Source organism: Salvelinus alpinus, chromosome 12, assembly GCF_045679555.1.
Source record: "Salvelinus alpinus chromosome 12, SLU_Salpinus.1, whole genome shotgun sequence".
Taxonomy (NCBI): domain Eukaryota; kingdom Metazoa; phylum Chordata; class Actinopteri; order Salmoniformes; family Salmonidae; genus Salvelinus; species Salvelinus alpinus.
The window spans coordinates 32,925,211-32,943,920 of NC_092097.1; the positions used below are offsets into that span (position 1 = coordinate 32,925,211).

The 18,710-nt window shown below is 42.8% G+C and overlaps 1 protein-coding gene across 7 annotated transcripts; it reads left to right on the forward strand.

Moving 5' to 3' along the window:
- The first annotated feature begins 669 nt into the window (after window positions 1-669).
- Window positions 670-18,534, forward strand: suox (sulfite oxidase). Of its 7 annotated transcripts, XM_071335856.1 has the most exons (6): window positions 745-820; window positions 7,706-7,769; window positions 10,835-10,911; window positions 12,779-12,974; window positions 13,212-13,517; window positions 16,552-18,534. In XM_071335856.1, the coding sequence occupies exons 3-6, from the start codon at window positions 10,853-10,855 to the stop codon at window positions 17,785-17,787; spliced, it is 1,797 nt and encodes a 598-aa protein (XP_071191957.1). In that variant the 5' UTR covers window positions 745-820; window positions 7,706-7,769; window positions 10,835-10,852; the 3' UTR covers window positions 17,788-18,534. The 7 variants fall into 7 exon arrangements, with proteins under 7 accessions (XP_071191955.1, XP_071191960.1, XP_071191957.1 ...); XM_071335854.1 differs by lacking the exon at window positions 7,706-7,769 and having other exon boundaries at window positions 670-820; XM_071335859.1 differs by lacking the exon at window positions 7,706-7,769 and having other exon boundaries at window positions 671-820; window positions 13,245-13,517.
- Window positions 18,535-18,710: the final 176 nt, after the last annotated feature.

An 18,710-nucleotide genomic window follows, 5' to 3' on the forward strand; every position in this document is an offset into this window, starting at 1 on the left:
AGTAGAAAGTTGATAGCTAATTTCCAAAATCGGAGACACCACAGTCTCCGTTTTAATATGCTGCAATATTAAAGAATATCAGATCGGTGGATATGCAGATTTTCTAGAAGTGAAAGACTGTCTATTGAAAAATACGATATTAATCTGTTAAAACGCTCACTTGTAGTAGCAGTTAATACATGAATAAATAGTGGTATGATTCACATAAACCCTCTGATCTTATGCTATCTCCTCATTGTGGAATTTTCTGTTAAACTTAAATCAAACATGTACTGTGTTATCCTGGGTGCCAATCTGTAGTGATGGGCATTCTGAGTCTTTTCGGTGAGCCGGATCATTTTTGTTCCGTTCACCTAAAAGACATTTGTCTAAATACAGATCTTCGTTTAGAAATCTCTCCCCACTATTTGTTGTTCATACAGTGAGGATTTACCATCTTCAGATAATGTAAAACAAAGTGGTATCTGATCAAATGTGGATGTTGGATATTTAAATTGATCAGCAGCATCAGGAATTGGAATAACATCACAGATCATTTTTTGTTGTTGAAGTAGCTAGTTAACCCTATTTGGCCAATTTCTGCCAGCGAGTATTCCACAATGAGCGAGTTCGTTTAACATTGCCAGTTGCCCTGGATGGGCGGATGTTGCATATTTTAGACCATTCCATTGGTCGTTAAGCAACATTTCAACCGACCCAGTGCACCGGGGCATGCAAGACGAACTCGCCCACTGACAATCAAACTACGTACCCAACGAGCCTCGAGGACTTGTCAGCAGTGCATCTGGAATATAAAAAAATAGACAGTATTAAAGTTTAGGTGAGTAACAGTTAATGTCACTTTCTCTTTAAGATATTAATTGATCGTTTCTATTCAATTATTGGAATGCAAGAACACTAGCCACACCTAGAAATACTATTGAGTGGCTTGTTTATGACTTGGTCCTGACATGGCTAGCTGGCAAATCCACATGCTAGCTAATGCTAAAGTAATGTAGCTAGTTTGCGGCTGGTAGCAGCTATGCTACAAGCCATTACATTTTATCAGGTCTTTGCCATCCATCCGATTTTCTGATTATGCAGGCACATCAAAGGTAATGTTAGGTAATTAATTCAATTTAATCATGAGTATTTCTTAATCAATTGAACCATTGATGCCATTCGAAATAAGGGTATGTGGAATTAGTGCTGTAGCTAATATGGTTTTGATTACTTAAGAAAAAACACACATATATATATATATAGCTAATTTATATATGTTGTGGGGGTTGCATAAAAAGTAAAATATTGTAGCGAACGGTGGACCAAAAATCGAACCCGGGTCGCTGGTGTGAAAGGCAACGCATCGCGTCAATAGTGACGTCACTTGGTAGGAATTATAACACTGCCCCTTACAACGGGAAAGTACGTTCCGGTGCTTCGTATGCTTAACCCCCCTTAAAAGTCCGAGCCGTGCGTTCTGATGGCCTCACAGCAGTCATCCCACTTTTGACACGAACGGCAAGGCATCGAACCCTGGTCGCTGGCATGAAAGCCAGACACCCGAGTTGCGTCAATACTCAGTAGGGTTAATAACTCTCTTAGTTGGAATTGTACCGTGGCTCATATAGCAGGATCACTATTGCAGTGTCCAGGATTTGTTACTCTGTGTGTTTATATTGTATGTAAGTATCAAGCCAGGATGCTGTGTTTAAAGTATATTTAACTTGTTTAAAATATATTTGACTTTTGATTAAAAACCTACTAAAAGGGTGTTTACCACATGAGTGCCTCAATTTGCATGAAAATAAGTAAATGCACTCTTTCAGTGTCCAGTACGTTTGCTTCTAGGAAGGAAGCCCCGGGATGCTGTGTTTAAGGTGTTATCCCGATCGGTCTTAGGTAGATTTATGATGGACAATAAACCACTTAAAACAGTTGATTAATCACCGACTTTTCAATCTTCTGATAGTGTAGTAAGGTGATTCTCATGAAACCTGTTTTAACCCTGGCAGTAGTTGAATTACACTGAACTAAAATATAAACGCAACATGCTACAATTTCAAAGATTTTTTGAGTTTTTTAAATTTATGTTTATTTTTAATTGAACCTTTTTAACTAGCCAAGTCAGTTAGAACAAATTCTTATTTACAATGACGGCCTACCGTTCATATAAGGAAATAAGTCAACTGAAATAAATTAATTTTAGACCCTAATCTATGGATTTCATGTGACTGGGAACACAGATATGCATGTGTTGGTCACAGATACCTTTTAAAAAAGGTAGGGGCATGGATCAGAAAACCAGTCAGTATCTGGTGTGACCACCATTTGCCTCATGCAGCATGACACGTCTCCTTCACATAGAGTTGATCAGGTTGTTTATTGTGACCTGTGGAATGTTGTCCCACTCCTCTTCAATGACTGTGCGAAGTTGCTGGATATTGGCGGGAACTGGAACACGCTATTGCACACGTCAATCCAGAGCATCCCAAACATGCTCAACAGGCTTCATGTCTGGTGGGTATGTAGGCCATGAAAGAAGTGGGACATTTTTTATCTTATAGGAATAGTGTAGAGATCCTTACGACATAGGGCCATGCTGAAACATGAGGCGAATGAATGGCATGACAATTGCCCTCAGGATCTTGCCATTGAAAAATGCAATTGGGTTTGTTGGCTGTAGCTTATGCCTGCCCATACCATAACCCCACTGACACCATGTTCACAATGTTGACATCAGCAAACTACTCGCTCACACAATGCCATACATGCTGTCTGCCATCTGCCCGGTACAGTTGAAACTGGGATTCATCTGTGAAGAGCACACTTCTCCACCGTGCTAATGAACATCGAAGGTGAGCATTTGCCCACTGAAGTCGGTTTCGATGCCGAACTGCAGTCAGGTCAAGACCCTCTTGAGGGCGACAAGCATGCAAATTAGCTTCCCTGAGATGGTTTCAGACAACTTTTGCAAAAATTCTTAGGTTGTGCAAACCCACAGTTCCATCATCTGTCTGGGTGTCTGGTCTCAGACTATCCCGCAGGTAAAGAAGACGGATGTGGAGATCCTGGGCTGGTGTAGTTACAAGTGGTCTGCGGTTGTGAGGCCGGTTGGACGTACTGCCAAATTCTCTAAAACGAAGTTGGTGGCAGCTTATGGTAGAGAAATGAACATTCAATTCTCTGGCAACAGCTCTGGTGGACATTCCTGCAGTCAGCATGCCAATCTCTCAAAATGTGAGACATCTGTGGCATTTTGTGTGGCAAAATTGCACATTTTAGAGTGGCCTTTTATTGTCCCCAGCACAAGGTGCACCTGTGTAATGATTGTGCTGTTTAATCAGCTTCTTGATATGCCACACCTGTCAGGTGGATGGATTATCTTGGCAAAGGAGAAATGTTCACTAACGGGTATAAACAAATTTGTGCACAAAATTTAAGAGAAAAAAGCTTTTTGTGCATATGGAACATTTCTGGGATCTTTTATTTCAGTTCATGAAACCAACAGTTTACATGTTGCATTTCTATTTATTCAGTTTAGAAAACCATGATGCATCTTCAACAATCAACTATCATTCTGAAGACGAGATGTCTAGTGTCTGATTTAAAATACATTTGACATTTTCACACTTAATTTTTTACATTTTAACCCCAAATTCTCATTACCGAAATGCATCCAGATGAAATTCTCAGGTAATTGTTATATACCTGCATTGGTGGTTTTGGAAGTTGTGGTAAAATGCATAATATATGATCAAGTGCCAGTGGGTCACCCACAGCTCTGACTGGTGTTAGGCAGTACTGTCAGCAACTGATATGAGCTGATACTGATATGAGTAAATGATGCAGGTAGCTGCTAAAGTCATAAACAGGAATTTAAACAAGACTTAAATAAGTGTTGATACAATATGTATAGCTTATTAATACTACAAGGGCCCAGAGTTTTCCCCAGTTAGCCCACTTCTTCTTTCCCTACTGAATCTCCTTTTGTAATCCTTTTGTAGCAATCTACTTTTGTAACAGTTCTGAATGGGCTGAGAAAAGACCTGACTCTGACAAACTAGCCCTCCCCTTGGTTCACGCCCCTTGGCTAGTTTGGCTTGGTGGCCCTTGATTGGTCAATAAGGAGGCGTTGAAGGAGATTGAAAGACCTATTGGTTGCTGGAGCAGAACTGGTATAGGGTGAAGTTGCCCCTAGATGCTGATCTGGGGTCAGTTTTGCATTTCCCCCACTATTGGTTAAGGTTAGTATCGAGGAAGGGAAGCTTATCCTAGATCTGTATCTATGGCAGGGATGGGTAACTTCAGCCCTCGGGGCCAGAGTGGTGTCACACTTTTTCTCCATCCCCTAGCACGCACAGCTGATTAAACTAATTACTCTCTGAACTGAAGTTGATTATTGGAGTCAGGTGTGTTAGCTGGGGCTGGGGCAAAAGTGCAACACCAATCAGGCTCCCGGTCTAGGGGAAACTTCACTCCAGAGCAGCAGAAACATGTTGGCAGTGAAACAGAGAGCAGTTAATATCGAGTTATAGTGAGTCATGCTAAGTTAACTGGAACTGGATATCTCATATGACAAATACCCCTTAAATTGTTAAGGCTAACCTTTCTATTTGAAAACATACATTCTCAACACCGAGTCATTTAGGACACAGAGTTCCATATACATTGAACTGAAACTGAACAGTTTAGCCCTATTCCTGCCATGTGAGATTTTCCCCTCTGTAGATATAACTAGGTACTACTATGAACAGGTTACTTCAGGGGTTATGACAGGTGTACTTTGAACAATTTGAACAATTATTTTGAACTTTGGTGCATGCCCTGGTTGTATTGTTGGGTGCATGCCCTACTCATGCTGGGGTCACCCAGGCACAGTGAAATCTGATAGCACCGACTCTCTTTTTAGGTCACACACACACACTGGGCTCTATTTTAACAAACCTAGGCCTAACGCAATGGTAAATCTTAGTGCTGGCGGTAGCATTATAGGTTTGGGGGTGTGGCAGAAATATTTGAGCTATTTTCACAATCGGAATTATGGGTGCGGTAGTGCGAAAGGACTGGGTTTTGATTCATAAATTAGTTGTAGGTGTGTGTAGGCTTGACCCCCTCACTGGCCAATCAGAACGTGCTCCAGGGCTAAGTATGTGGTTGCTTCAAGTTGTGTATTTACAGTCTTTTTATGTATTGCATTGTCATCAACTCCAATAAGAATGTTAGTCCGTTACAGCATAGTTTTTTAAATAGCCTAGAGAAACTAAATGTATGTAGGCCTATCTCATCTTTCCTAAATATGTTGAACATGTTTGCGGTCTACATTGTAGGAAGCCTAATTACATGGCTTCAATAAATGGGTTTGGTTGTTTAGCAACAAAACTGACAGGTGTGTGTGTGCGCAACTATGGGGCAAAGCAATGGGGTTGGCTTAGAATTTAAATTATATTTAGTCTCCAATATTTATAGAAATCAAATACATTTGCACAATGACCACTTATTGTCTCTCAAATACATTGTTACAGTTGTTGGTTAGCTAGCTTGTGAATTTTAGCCATATTAGCATTAGCATTGCCATGAAATCAGTCAAAACACCTCAAAACAAGACATGGTATCAAGAACAAGATGAAACTAGCTGAAATGAGACATGTACGATTCCCAACATGGCAGTTTCTTGTCAATGTTGGTAGCCATCTGGCCATCCAGAATCACAACAACTCTGACTTCTGCCCCATTGAAGCATGTGCATTGTTTTCGTGACGTTTTCAGCTAGCCCATATGGAAATATACTGAACAAAAATAGAAACGCATCATGTAAAGTGTTGGTCCCACGTTTCATGAGCTGAAATAAAAGATCCTAGAAATGTTTCACACGCACGAAAAGCTTTTTTCTCTCAAATTGTGTGCCCAAATTTGTTTACATCCCAGTTAGTGAGAATTTCTTCTTTGCTACGATAATCCATCTGCCTGACAGGTGTGGCATATCAAGAAGCTGATCAAACAGCATTATCATTACACAGGTGCACCTTGTGCTGGGGACAATAAAAGGCCACTCTAAAATGTGCAGTTTTGTCATGCAATGCTACAGATACAGAACGTTTTGAGAGAGTGTGCAATTGGCATGCTGACTGCAGGAGTGTCCACCAGAGCTGTTGCCAGCTAATTGAATGTTAATTTCTCTACCATAAGCCCCCTCCAACGTTGTTTTAGAGAATTTGGCAGTACGTCCAACCGGCCTCACAACTGCAGACCACATGTAACCACGCCTGCCCAGGACCTCCACATCCGGCTTCTTCACCTGAGGGATCGTTTGAGACCAGCCATCCAGACAGCTGATGAAACTCAATAGTTTTTCTGAATGTAATAAAGCCCTTTTGTGGGGGAAAAACTCATTCTGATTGGCTGGGCCTAGCTATGCCCTCCCAGGCCCATCCATGGCTGCGCCCCTGCTCAGTCTTGTGAAATCTATAGATTAGGGCCTAATTTATTTATTTCAATTGACTGATTTCCTTATATGAACTGTAACTGTAAAATTGTTGAAATTGTTGCATGTTGTGTTTTTATATTTTTGTTCAGTATATATTGTTAAACATAGCATTCACACTGATATAGGGGCTAGCCATGGACATGTCAAATGTTGTCAATAAGCAAGATTCAATTCACTATTGATGAGGCTTAGAAGAGTGAATAATTCAAATCAAAACGAAACAACTTGTTTTAAATAGGCTATGTCGAAATACAGTTACAGGCGCCATAATTGCTCCCCGTGGGCATATAATATTAAAGGAAAAAATCAACCCAAAACCACTAATCGAATCTTTACTGGCCCGGACATGGCCAATAGGTTGACGTGCTTTCTCTCTATGTTCAGCTGTATTAGGCAAAAGTTGGTTATTATGGTATGTATTAAAAAGCTGTGTAATATAATCTAGCAATGTAAGTCATTACTCTCATTTTGAGAAGATTTTTTAACATCTCAGAATAGGATGCTGCCCCTTTAAGACAACAGCCTTTAAAAATAGATATTGATCTGGCTAATGTATGCTCGCCAAGATTAATGCTAAGTGTCTTTTTTCTTTGTGCAGACTATCAGCAGTAGCTAGCATATTACTAGGATGTTCACACTTGAACGTTTACTTGTAAATCAATTTCCCTAAATTCTGTAAGTGGATTGATGAGAGCTTATTTCTACTCTCGACAGCTCATGTGTGCTGTGTGAACGCATCAATTTAGCTATGTACTTCTCGAGAAGTTGTGACTCGCGAGGAGCGTTGTTGAATGAACGTCCAATCATATTGCTCAAATACAAATAGCATGACTTTTTTTGCGTGTAGTCTTTAATGGTTTTCAATAAATTAGTAAGCTGACAACGTCACGAAAACGATGCACACGCTTCAATGGGGCAGAAGTCAGAGTTGTTGTGATTCTGGATGGCCAGATAGCTACCAACAATGACAAACTGCCACGTGGGGAATCGTGACTCATTTCAGATAGTTTCATCTTGTTCTTGATACCATGTCTTATTTTGAGTTGTTTTGACTGATTTCAAGTCAATTCTAATATGGCTTAAATTCGTTAGCTAGCTAAACAACAACTGTAACAATGTATTTGAGAGGAAACAAGTGCTCATTTTGCAAATGTATTTATGTTTTCAATAACAATTGGAGAGGAAATCTAGTTGACATGTTGTCAACAGTCTAAGCCAACAGTCTGTTTTTCCCCATAGTTGCGCACACGTCGGTTTTGTTGCTAAACAACCAACCGGTCTATGGCAGACAAAGACACAGCAGGTAAATGTTGAACTGGTACGCCAAATTGCACTGAGAAGTTACTGGCTCCTGGGTGGATGAAACCCACAACAGCGGTGTCATCTGCGTATTTAAAGAATTTGTGGGCTGGATCAGAGGATTGACAATCGTTCGTGTACAGGATTGGCGAAAGTACGCAACCTTGCGGGGCTCCCGTATTCACCGTTTTAGATGTGGAGATGGCGGAGTTAAATTTAACTTGTTGGGTACGGTTCACAAGGAAACTGTTAATCCAGTTGATCAGTACAGAGTTGACACCCATATTCACCAGTTTATCCACCAGTAGGTGGGATTGGATGTTATTGAACGTGCTACTGAAGTCAATGAATACCACTTTAACTAGGCTTTTTGCCTGTTCTAAGTGTTTAAATGTTGTTCAGCGTGACCAGTAACACATCATCAACACCCCTGGTTTGGATTTAGTTGAGACACCAGAGAGAAGATGTTTTTATATTAAAAAAATCTAAACATTTCATAGGTACAGATTACAGGGCATAAGTCATTATTTTCTTTTGGCCTGTTTTTTTTAGGTACTGTGACAATCAGCTGTTTTTTCCATGAATCTGGAATTATCCCGCTTTCCAGTGACTGCACTTTCTGCTGCGATGTAAAATCACACATCAAACCTGCAATAGAAACTGTTCAAATAATTTGCAAAGACAAAGTCATTATCAACGGTCATGCAATGTCTCTTTGGTTTGTAACCCGTGTTGGTTTGTAGCCTTTGCCAGGCTTTCCTACTGTCATTGTACTTAAAAAAGTTTTCTAATTTGTCTTTGTATGCTGCCTTGAACTCCTTGATATTGCTTTTGAGTCTTCTATGAATATTTTTCCTTTGCTCTTTACTACCACCAGATTTTAAACACTTGCTTTTTCTTATCGAGGAGCTCTTTTAATTCCCAAGTCACCCACGGTTTATTATTGGAGAAAATGTTGACTTTCTTTTGGGGAATAGCGAGATCCTCTCTGAAATGGATGTACTCCAAGACAGCCTCTTCCAGGTGGTCGGCGCTGACCGTCAGGGCCACCCAGTCAGTGGACTTGAAACAGTCCTGGAGGGCGTCAGTAGCTTCAGGAGTCCAGCTTTTAATCTCCACCTATTTAGCCTTCTCTCGCTGCAGTCGCGGTTTGTAGACTGGGATGAGCCGAACCATGTTATGAGCCGAATCCCCGAGATTGGGTAGTGGCTTGGAGGAATACGCACCTGGGATGTTACCATAACAGAGGTCCAGACCGGCTTCATTTCGGGTAGGACATGTAAAATATTGTTGGTATGATGGTAAATGTTCAGATTGACTGCACATGTTAAAGTCTCCCATGATCAGCTTTACTGCGTCAGGTGACTGTTTCAGCCTGGGATACAAGGTCATGGATCATGTCGGCAGCTGTGGGCTATGTAAACAAATAGTCAGGCTTGATTTATTTCCTGTGGCAGGTAGTATAGCTGTAGGTTAAGAGCAAGGAGTTCAATGTCTTTAGTACACACCTGGTGCTTCGTTGTGATATGGGCTGAATTACAGTATTTCTCGTTGATGAACTCAAACTCTTCTGCCTTTCCTCTTACCGGAGTTGATGCTTCGGTCCATTCTAATGATTGTGTAGCCGTCCAGCTCCACTGCAGAGTCAGGTTCCTGTTCCATAAGCCAGGTCTCAGACAGATCAGGCAGGATTGTCGGTACTCGGAAAGGTATTGCCTATAGCTCGTCAGTAGGCTTGGGCGGTATACCGTATACTGGGATATTTGGAAATAGCCACGGGATGGTTTTCAATACTGTTGAAATGATTTTTGCAATGTTTGTTTTTTTCAATAAATCTTCATTTTTGTAGCTACTTTTTATGCAAATACCTGTAGTTAACTTGTGCAATACGTTAGGAGATAAAGCAGATCACGTTCTTAATTTCACCTGTCACATTATTTTACATTATGAAACGTATTGTAGTTCCCCAGTTGAGCCAGTCACATGTTTGTTTGTAAATAGCACAATGTGAGAAAGCGGGAGCAGGTGAGTCCAGCTGTGTATTGACAGTATTCACATTTTATATTGAAAGTCCATTGTAGTGTAAACTTGCAGCCAAGGGTCGGTGATTAAGCATGATATCTTGTGTATGATATCCGCGGTTGCGGCTCGCTGTATCCGTTGTTGGTTAGGTCGACAGCTTGATTGGTGTATTTCACTTAAAACATTTTTTTTAAACTAACAGCAAAGTACTGCTATTTGCCTCATTATTAGCTATCGGATTTCATACCACTAAAAACTTGGTTGATTGAGGTGGATCTCAACTTTAAAACACATTAAATAAACAAGCACGAAAACGACAAGCGCAAATGACCGTGTCTCTGCAAGAGCAGCCCCCATACATAATATGTTTTAGAAACATCATGGAAGGATCATACAGATTGCATTCACTCACTGTTTTGCTGCTCCTAAACTTGATCTTTTAATAAAGCTTTGGTGATTTAATATTTATTTAAAGCAGTCTCACGAACCAAATCCTTTGTTGATAGGCTGCTGTTTGGGAATGCATTGGGCATGACAAAAAAAAACGGCTACACTGAAATGAAAAACCAAGCAATCTGTGTTATTGTTAAGACCTGCTTTTGGTTGGACTCAACTTTCGTGCTGCATGCAATTGCCACTTTTGTGCTTGCTTTTACGACATACCTCAAATATTACCACCCCTCCCACCTCAGTACAAGTGGGTTGATGTGAGACAGGTAAATTGCCGAACCTGGCATAAGGGATGGAAAATGCCAGTGCGCCAGTTTTTACATGACAAAATTGCAAACAAAAAAATCCTCGATGTTCAATTTCACACACATCTTGGATACAACTATGATTACAGATCTCAGGTACAGATCTACCATGTTATAATATGACAGAACAGTAGGGTCAGCATTTCTCATGAGGCAGTTGACTGTGTTAAAAAAAATGACATCCATGTTTTGTACGGGTCCATGCTATGGGTATGTTTAAATGAGATGTTCATGTTAGGGGAACATGTATATTTGTGCTTCTTGTTTATTAATTGTACTTCTTTCCCCTCAGACTACCAACACCAATGCAATGCTGCTCCTCAGACACTGTCGAGGCCTAACCAGAGTAGACCTTTTCAAGACTCAAAGGTAGTCATAAAATAAGCTGCATTTGTTACCTTTCAGATTAAAAGTAATGTCAAAGTTATAAAAAAATATATCACTAACTGCATTGCCATTCTGGCAGATCTGGCATCTGCCTTGTCTCCTTATTGCTATAGTCCACTTTAATGACCTGTTTATGTCTTGCCTAGTCAAAGGTCTGAGTCGGAACAGCCACTAAAAAGATCTTACATGTCTTTAAAAAAAAAATGTTTATACACCAGCCACCCAGGGCTGTCAGCCAGCAAAGTGCAAGGCAGGGCCAGTATGTCCTGACTGACTTAAAGGAATCATTTTCACTACGGCTATCTGCGTCCCAAATGTCATCCTATTCCTTAGCATTCGGAAAGTATTCAGACCCCTTCACTTTTTAAACATTTAGTTAAGTTACAGCCTTATTCTAAAATGGATTAAATTGTTTTTCCCCCTATCAGTCTACACAGAATACCCCATAATGACAAAGCAAAAACCGTCTTTTAGAAATTATATTTAAAAAAAGATAACATTTACATAAGTATTCAGACCCTTTACTCAGTACTTTGTTGAAGAACCTCTGGCAGCGATTACAGCCTTGAGTCTTCTTGGGTCTTCTTGGGTATGACGCTATAAGCTTGGCACACCTGTATTTAGGAAGTTTCACCCATTCTTCTCTGCAGATCCTCTCAAGCTCTGTCAGGTTGAATGGCGAGCGTCGCTGCACAGCTATTTTTATGTCTCTCCGGAGATGTTCGATCGGGTTCAAGTCCGGGCTCTGTCTGGGCCACTCAAGGACATTCAGAGACTTGTCCTGAAGCCACTCCTGCGTTGTCTAGGTTGTGTGCTTAGGGTTGTTGTCCTGTTGGAAGGTGAACCTTCTCCCCAGTCTGAGGTCCTGAGCGCTCTGGAGCAGGTTTTCATCAAGGATCTCTGTACTTTGCTCCGTTCATCTTTCTCTCGATCTTGACTAGTCTCCCAGTCCCTGCCACTGAAAAACATCCCCACAGCATGATGCTGCCACCCCCATGCTTCACCGTAGGGATGGTGCCACGTTTCCTCCCGACGTGTCCGTCTGGCCACTCTATCATAAAGGCCTGATTGGTGGAGTGCTGCAGAGATGGTTGTCCTTCTGGAAGGTTGTTCCATCTCCACAGAGGAACTCTGGAGCTCTGTCAGAGTGATCTCTGTCTACAAAATGTAGAAAATGTCAAGGGGTCTAAATACTTTCCAAATGTACTGTACATAGTGCACTACTTTTGACCAGCACTCAAAGTAAAAAGTGATCAAAGGTAGTGCACTAAATAGGAATGCGGCCCTAGTGTCAGAAGCTGGGTTAATGATTTCCAAGCAGGAGCAGAGATAATCAATTACCTCCTTATCAAACGAGCTTCTGAAATACAGATTTGTCTCCCCCTTTATTTGTTTAGTTAGTCTTATTGCTTATTGATATGAACTGTAAGCAGTTTGCCTGACCTCTAACATCTTTAAGGAGTGGAGTCTCCTAGGAGAGGCCTCTGTCTGGGTTATCAGGTTAAATCTGGACCATAGAAACCATTTTAACAAGTCAGTTAAGTCTAATGGGCCTAATGGGTAGAATAGCCCTCTGGTCCATGAATAGAAAAAGCTTTTGTCAGTTGCATAGTTACGCCTTATCTTACAGCAGGATCTACTCAAGTATATTTGCACTGCCTACCATAACTTGTCATTTGTATGGACATGGGTGTAACTATCTGTAACATGAATGCATTCAGTACATGAGTCAACTGCTAGGTATGTCTCAAATGACTCCCTATATAGTGCACTGCTTTTGGCCAGAGCCATTTGGGACGCACACCTAGTGTTTGTCTGATTGTGACACTGGTCTGTGTGTCTCCTACAGGGTGCAGTTGTTGCAGGGTGCGGCTCTTCCTGTGGCAGTGTGTGCGGGCAGCCTCTGTGCACGCTGGGGCAGCAGTCATGGGGGGCATAAGTCAGGGCAGTATCAACGCAGCCATGGCCCCAACTGGAGACACGCCCTGGCAGGGCTGCTGGCTGGGACAGGGGCTGTACTGGCCTATGGCCTCCACCACAGCCAGGTGAGAGGGACAGTCTGCGTACTAATAGCTGGTGTGATGGAAGTTGTGCATTTATGCTATGATACTGTTGGAGAAATCTAACCTACAATATGGGCATTTAACAGCATTTATAGTTTTTCAAGGCTGTATATTGTTCAGTACAATTCGTTTTGTTACCTGTTTTGTAGCATGAATAATGTCAAATTACTTTTCGGTATGTTTCTGCTCTTTCCCCCCCCCCCCTTTTTTTTTCTGTAGCTGATATTTGGCTGTTATTTGTCTTCTCTCCAGACTGAGCAGGCAGCCACCACTATAGTCCAGCCCATAGCCCCAGCCTCCTCTCTGCCCATCTACACCCAGGACGAGGTCACCAAACACCGCTCTGTTGAGGAGGGCGTCTGGGTCACCTACAAGAGCAGTGTCTATGACATCACAGAGTTTGTGTCCATGCACCCTGGTGGTGATAAGATCCTGCTAGCAGCAGGTGGGGCTCTGGAGCCCTTCTGGGCGCTGTACGCCGTTCACAGCCAAGACCACGTGCTGGAGATCCTGTCTGAGTATAAGGTGGGCGAGCTGTGTGTGGTCTTGTTATCTGGTCTGCGCAGGTGTGAATAATTCTAATGTTGCTACGACAGCATATCTTCCCATAACCAATTCCTATTATGAAACCTTTGTTACAATTGACTGTTTTTATCTAAATATCATAACAAAATATATACAGTGCCTTCAGAATGTATTCAGACCTCTTGACCTTTTCCACATTTTGTTACATTACAGCCTTATTCTAAAAATAAAAAAAATTAAATCCTCAGCAATCTACACACAATACCCCATAATGACGAAGCAAAAAGTGTATTTTATTTTATTTTTGCAAATGTATTACAAATTAAAACACATACCTAATTTACATAAGTTTTCAGACCCTCTGCTATGAGACTCGAAATTGAGCTCAGGTGCATCTTGTTTCCATTGATCATTGATCATTCCATTGATCATGCTTCTACAACTTGGAGTCCACCTGTGGTAAATTCAATTGATTGGACATAATTTGGAAAGGCACATACCTGTCTATATAATGTCCCATAGTTGGCAGTGCATGTCAGAGCAAAAATCAAGCCATGGGAAGGGATTGTCTGTAGAGCTCAGAGACAGGATTGTGTCAAGGCACAGATCTGGGGAAGGGTACCAAAACATTTCTGCAGCATTGAAGGTCCCCAAGAACACAGTAGCCTCCATCATTCTTAAATGGAAGAAGTTTGGAACCACCAAGACTCTTCCTAGAGCTGGCCACATGGCCAAACTGAACAAAAGGGCCCTGGTCAGGGAGGTGACCAAGAACCTGATTGTCACTCTGACAGAGCTCCAGAGTTCCTCTTGGAATTTCCCAAAAGGCACCTAAAGACTCTCAGACCATGAGAAACAAGATTCTCTGGTCTGATGAAACCAAGATTGAACTCTTTGGCCTGAATGCCAAGCATCACGTCTGGAGGAAACCTGGCACCATCCCTGCGGTGAAGCATGGTGGTGGTAGCATTAGGCTGTGGGGATGTTTTTCTGCGGCAGAGACTGGGAGACTAGTCAGGATTGAGGGAAAGATGAACAGAGCAAAGTACAGAGAGATCCTTGATGAAAACCTGCTCCAGAGTTCTCAGGACCTCAGACTGGGGCATAGGTTCACTTTCCAATAGAACAACGACCCTAAGCACACAGCCAAAACAATGCAGGAGTGGCTTCGGGACAAGTCTCAATGTCCTTGAGTGGCCCGGCCAGAGCCCGGACCTGAACTCAATCGAACATCTCTGGAGAGACCTGAAAACAGCTGTGCAGCAACTCTCCCCATCCAACCTGACAGAGCTTTAGAGGATCTGTATAGAAGAATGGGAGAAACTCCCCAAATACAAATGTGCCAAGCTTGTTGTGTCATACCCAAGAAGACTCTAGGCCAGGGGTCGGGAACCTTTTTGACTAAGAGAGCCATGAAAGCAAAAAATTTGGAAATTTATTTCAGTGAGAGCCATATAATATATTTTATTTCTTTCAGGCAAGCCGCAAAACGGCTAAGCACCTTCCCTCTTGACAACCAACGCACAACCAACGCACATTGCTGTGCAAAAGCAGACCAGGATAGTTATTTCCAACTTCATCCAGCAGTGTTTTAAACTGGCGATCATTTAAGGCTCGAGCAACAATAAAGTTGATCACACGAATGACCAGCGACATCACTTCCCCAAACTGCCTGTCACACATCTGAGCACAAAGTGCCTCCTGGTGTAGAATGCAATGGAAACTTAGGATGGGTCTATTTTCATGTTCACGGAGAAGCGCCACAAATCCTTTTTTATTCCCCACCATACACGGAGCACCATCAGTACACACTGAGAGAAGTTTATCCATAGGTAGATTTTTTTCTTGAGCAAACTCCATGAAAGACTTAAATAAATCCTCACCTCTTGTGGACCCTTTTAATGGCAGAACTGCAAGACTTTCTTTGCGCAGTGTGTCACCAACAGCATATCTTGCAATCACGCTGAACTGCGACAAATGGCTCACGTCTGTTGACTCATCCAAAGCCAGGGAAAAGAACGGCGCTGCATTTATGTCCTTCACTTGCGTTTCCTCCACTTTGTTTGCCATCACGATGGTACGATCATGAACAGTTCTTGCCGACAGAGGCATGTCTTGTATCCGTTTAATTATCTTGTCTTTGTTCAGAAGATCATCAAAAAGTTCATTGGCTACATCCAGCATGAACGTTTTAGCATACTCGCCATCTGTGAATGGTTTTCCGTTCCTCACTATTGCTAAAGATCCAGCAAAGCTAGCGGAATTATAGTCACCTTGCCGGGTCCATACGCAGAGTTGCTGCTGGCTAGCTTGCACCCTGCTCAGTAGCTCTTGGCACGCTTTCTTTCTGCTGTCTCCCGCAGGGTATTTTGATGCAAAGGTAGCATGGCGCGTGTCGAAGTGCCGCTTTACATTCGACCGTTTCATCGATGTAATTTTGTCATTGCAAATTAGACACACCGCAGAACCTGCGCTCTCCATAAAGGCGAGTTCTTCGGTCCATTCGTCCTGAAATGTACGATACTCGTCATCTTTTTTTCTTTTCGCCATCTTCTTCGTCGAAGGGTTAGCTTTGAGCTAATGACCGAGCAGACTGATTCAAAAGGAGGCGTTTACCTGTTTTACCTAGCAACGGCCAACGTAGGCCAGTATCATTTAATTAAAATATCTGCGAGCCAGATGCAATCAAAAGAGCCACACCTGGCTCGGGAGCCATAGGTTCCCGACCCCTGCTCTAGGCTGTAATCGCTGCCAAAGGTGCTTCAAGAAAGTACTGAGTAAAGGGTCAGAATACTTATGTGAATGTGATATTTCAGTTTTTTATATTTAATAAATTAGCAAACATTTCTAAAATCCTGTTTTTGCTTTGTCATTATGGGGTATTGTGTGTAGATTGATTAAATAGTTTATTTTTTCCTCAATTTTAGAATAAGGCTGTAACCTAACAACATTTGGAAAAAGTCAAGGGGTCTGGATACTTTCCGAAGGCACTGTGTATGTGTGTTATATATATTGTATATATATTTTTTTAAAGGTGGGTGAGCTGAGTGCGGAGGACCGGCGGAAGCAACAAAGCGTGAAATCCACGGACCCCTACTCCACCGACCCGGAGCGGCACCCTGCCCTGCGCATCAACAGCCTCAAGCCCTTCAATGCCGAGCCCCCACCCGAAATCCTCTCCGACAACTACATCACCCCTTCAGCCATCTTCTTTAAGAGGAACCACCTGCCAGTGCCACAAGTGGACCCGAAATCCTACCGGCTGCAGGTGGAGGGTGTGTCTGGTGGAGCACCTCTGAGCCTCTCTCTAGAGGAGCTGAAGACACGCTTCCCCAAACACACAGTCACGGCCACGCTGCAGTGTGCTGGCAACCGCCGCTCAGAGATGAACAAAGTCAAGCAGGTGAAGGGGCTCAATTGGGGCATAGCTGCGATAAGTAATGCTACGTGGAGCGGCGCCAGGCTGAAGGATGTGCTGCTGGCAGCTGGCTACAGGCCAGAGGTGGCCCAGCAGACATCCCACGTTCAATTTGAAGGCCTTGACAGTGACGTGACCGGCACCACCTACGGGGCATCTATCCCGCTCAACAAGGCGGTCAGTGAAGAGGGCGACGTGCTGCTGGCATACCAGATGAATGGAGAAGACCTACCTGCTGACCACGGCTATCCCGTACGGGTGGTGGTGCCGGGAACGGTGGGCGCCCGCAATGTCAAGTGGCTGGGAAAGATCATAGTGAGTGATGAGGAGAGCAGCAGCCACTGGCAGCAGAATGACTACAAGGGCTTCTCCCCTGCCACTGACTGGGACACGGTGGACTTCAAGTCGGCCCCAGCCATCCAGGAGCTGCCCGTCCAGTCGGCCATCACCCAGCCAGCGGAGGGAGCCGTGGTGGAACGCAGCGCAGAGGAGGTGACGGTGAAGGGCTACGCTTGGAGCGGGGGCGGCCGGGAGGTTGTGCGTGTCGATGTGTCTCTGGATGGGGGGCGGACCTGGCAAGTGGCGCAGCTACAGAGCAGTGAGAAGGGGCAGGTCCCGGCCCCCTCGCCCCCACCTGGCAGAGCCTGGGCCTGGAAGCTGTGGGAGCTGACAGCCCCACTGCCCCCCGCGGCCCAGGAACTGGAGATTGTGTGCAAGGCGGTGGACAACAGCTACAACATGCAGCCAGACTCAGTGGCACCTATCTGGAACCTGAGGGGAGTTTTGAGTAACGCCTGGCACAGGGTGAAAGTCACAGTCAAGGAGGATGAGGAAGAGCAGAAACTGTTGTGATCTAGGGGGTTGTGTTCAAGTCTTAAAGAGTGTAGAGGAAAACAGATGATGTTTTAACCTGCCCCTCTCCAGACAGACAGCGTGTAACACGCTAAAGCTCTGGGGGAACTGAAACTAAAGACCCCTCTGTTGACTTGTTGTGCCGCAAAACAGCTAATTCTGTCAGTGGGGATGGAAAAATTAAAATCGGCATTCATCTGTGTGTAGCTAATGTTGAGCGCTTAAAGAACATTGTGGCCAGTTGGGTTAAAAAGAATCCCAAACGCACCACAAAACAAGATAACAGAAGCAAATCTGTTGGTGTCAACAGTTGCTCAAGGACAAGCAAAAACACCTTGCCAGTGCTGTCCTTTTCATATCCTAAAATCTATTCACTAACTTCTTTGGCTTTGATGACAATCTTGCTTCCATTTCTTGATTTTACATGGGTGTCATTTGCTGGATCCAGAGAATATTCTAATTCTTTGATTCTTTGCATTGTCTTAACCCATATTGATTATAGCAATTGATAAATTGTCTATTGTATAACTAATTATTAATTGTGTAAGATCAAAAGCAATTTGATCTTGTAAGTTTCAGCTAGTGTTATCTGTTGCATTAAGCAAGGTACCATATTGTTTTGATTTTCACAAAAGAAAGTTCTCAGTTGTATTTTTGAGAGAAATTGTTTTGCACACAATGTATGCATTTAAATGAATTAGCGATACTGCTTTTGTCAAGTGTGATAAAACATGTTTTCTCCACCTATCTGGTTACATGCTACATGATTGATTAGGAGCTTAAAATGAACATGTAATAAATAACACTTAAAAAAAACATATTTAGAAATAACACATTCATGTTAAATATTAAACTTACACTACATGACCAAAAGTATGTGGACAAAAGTATGCTCGTTGAACATCTCATTCCAAAACAATGGG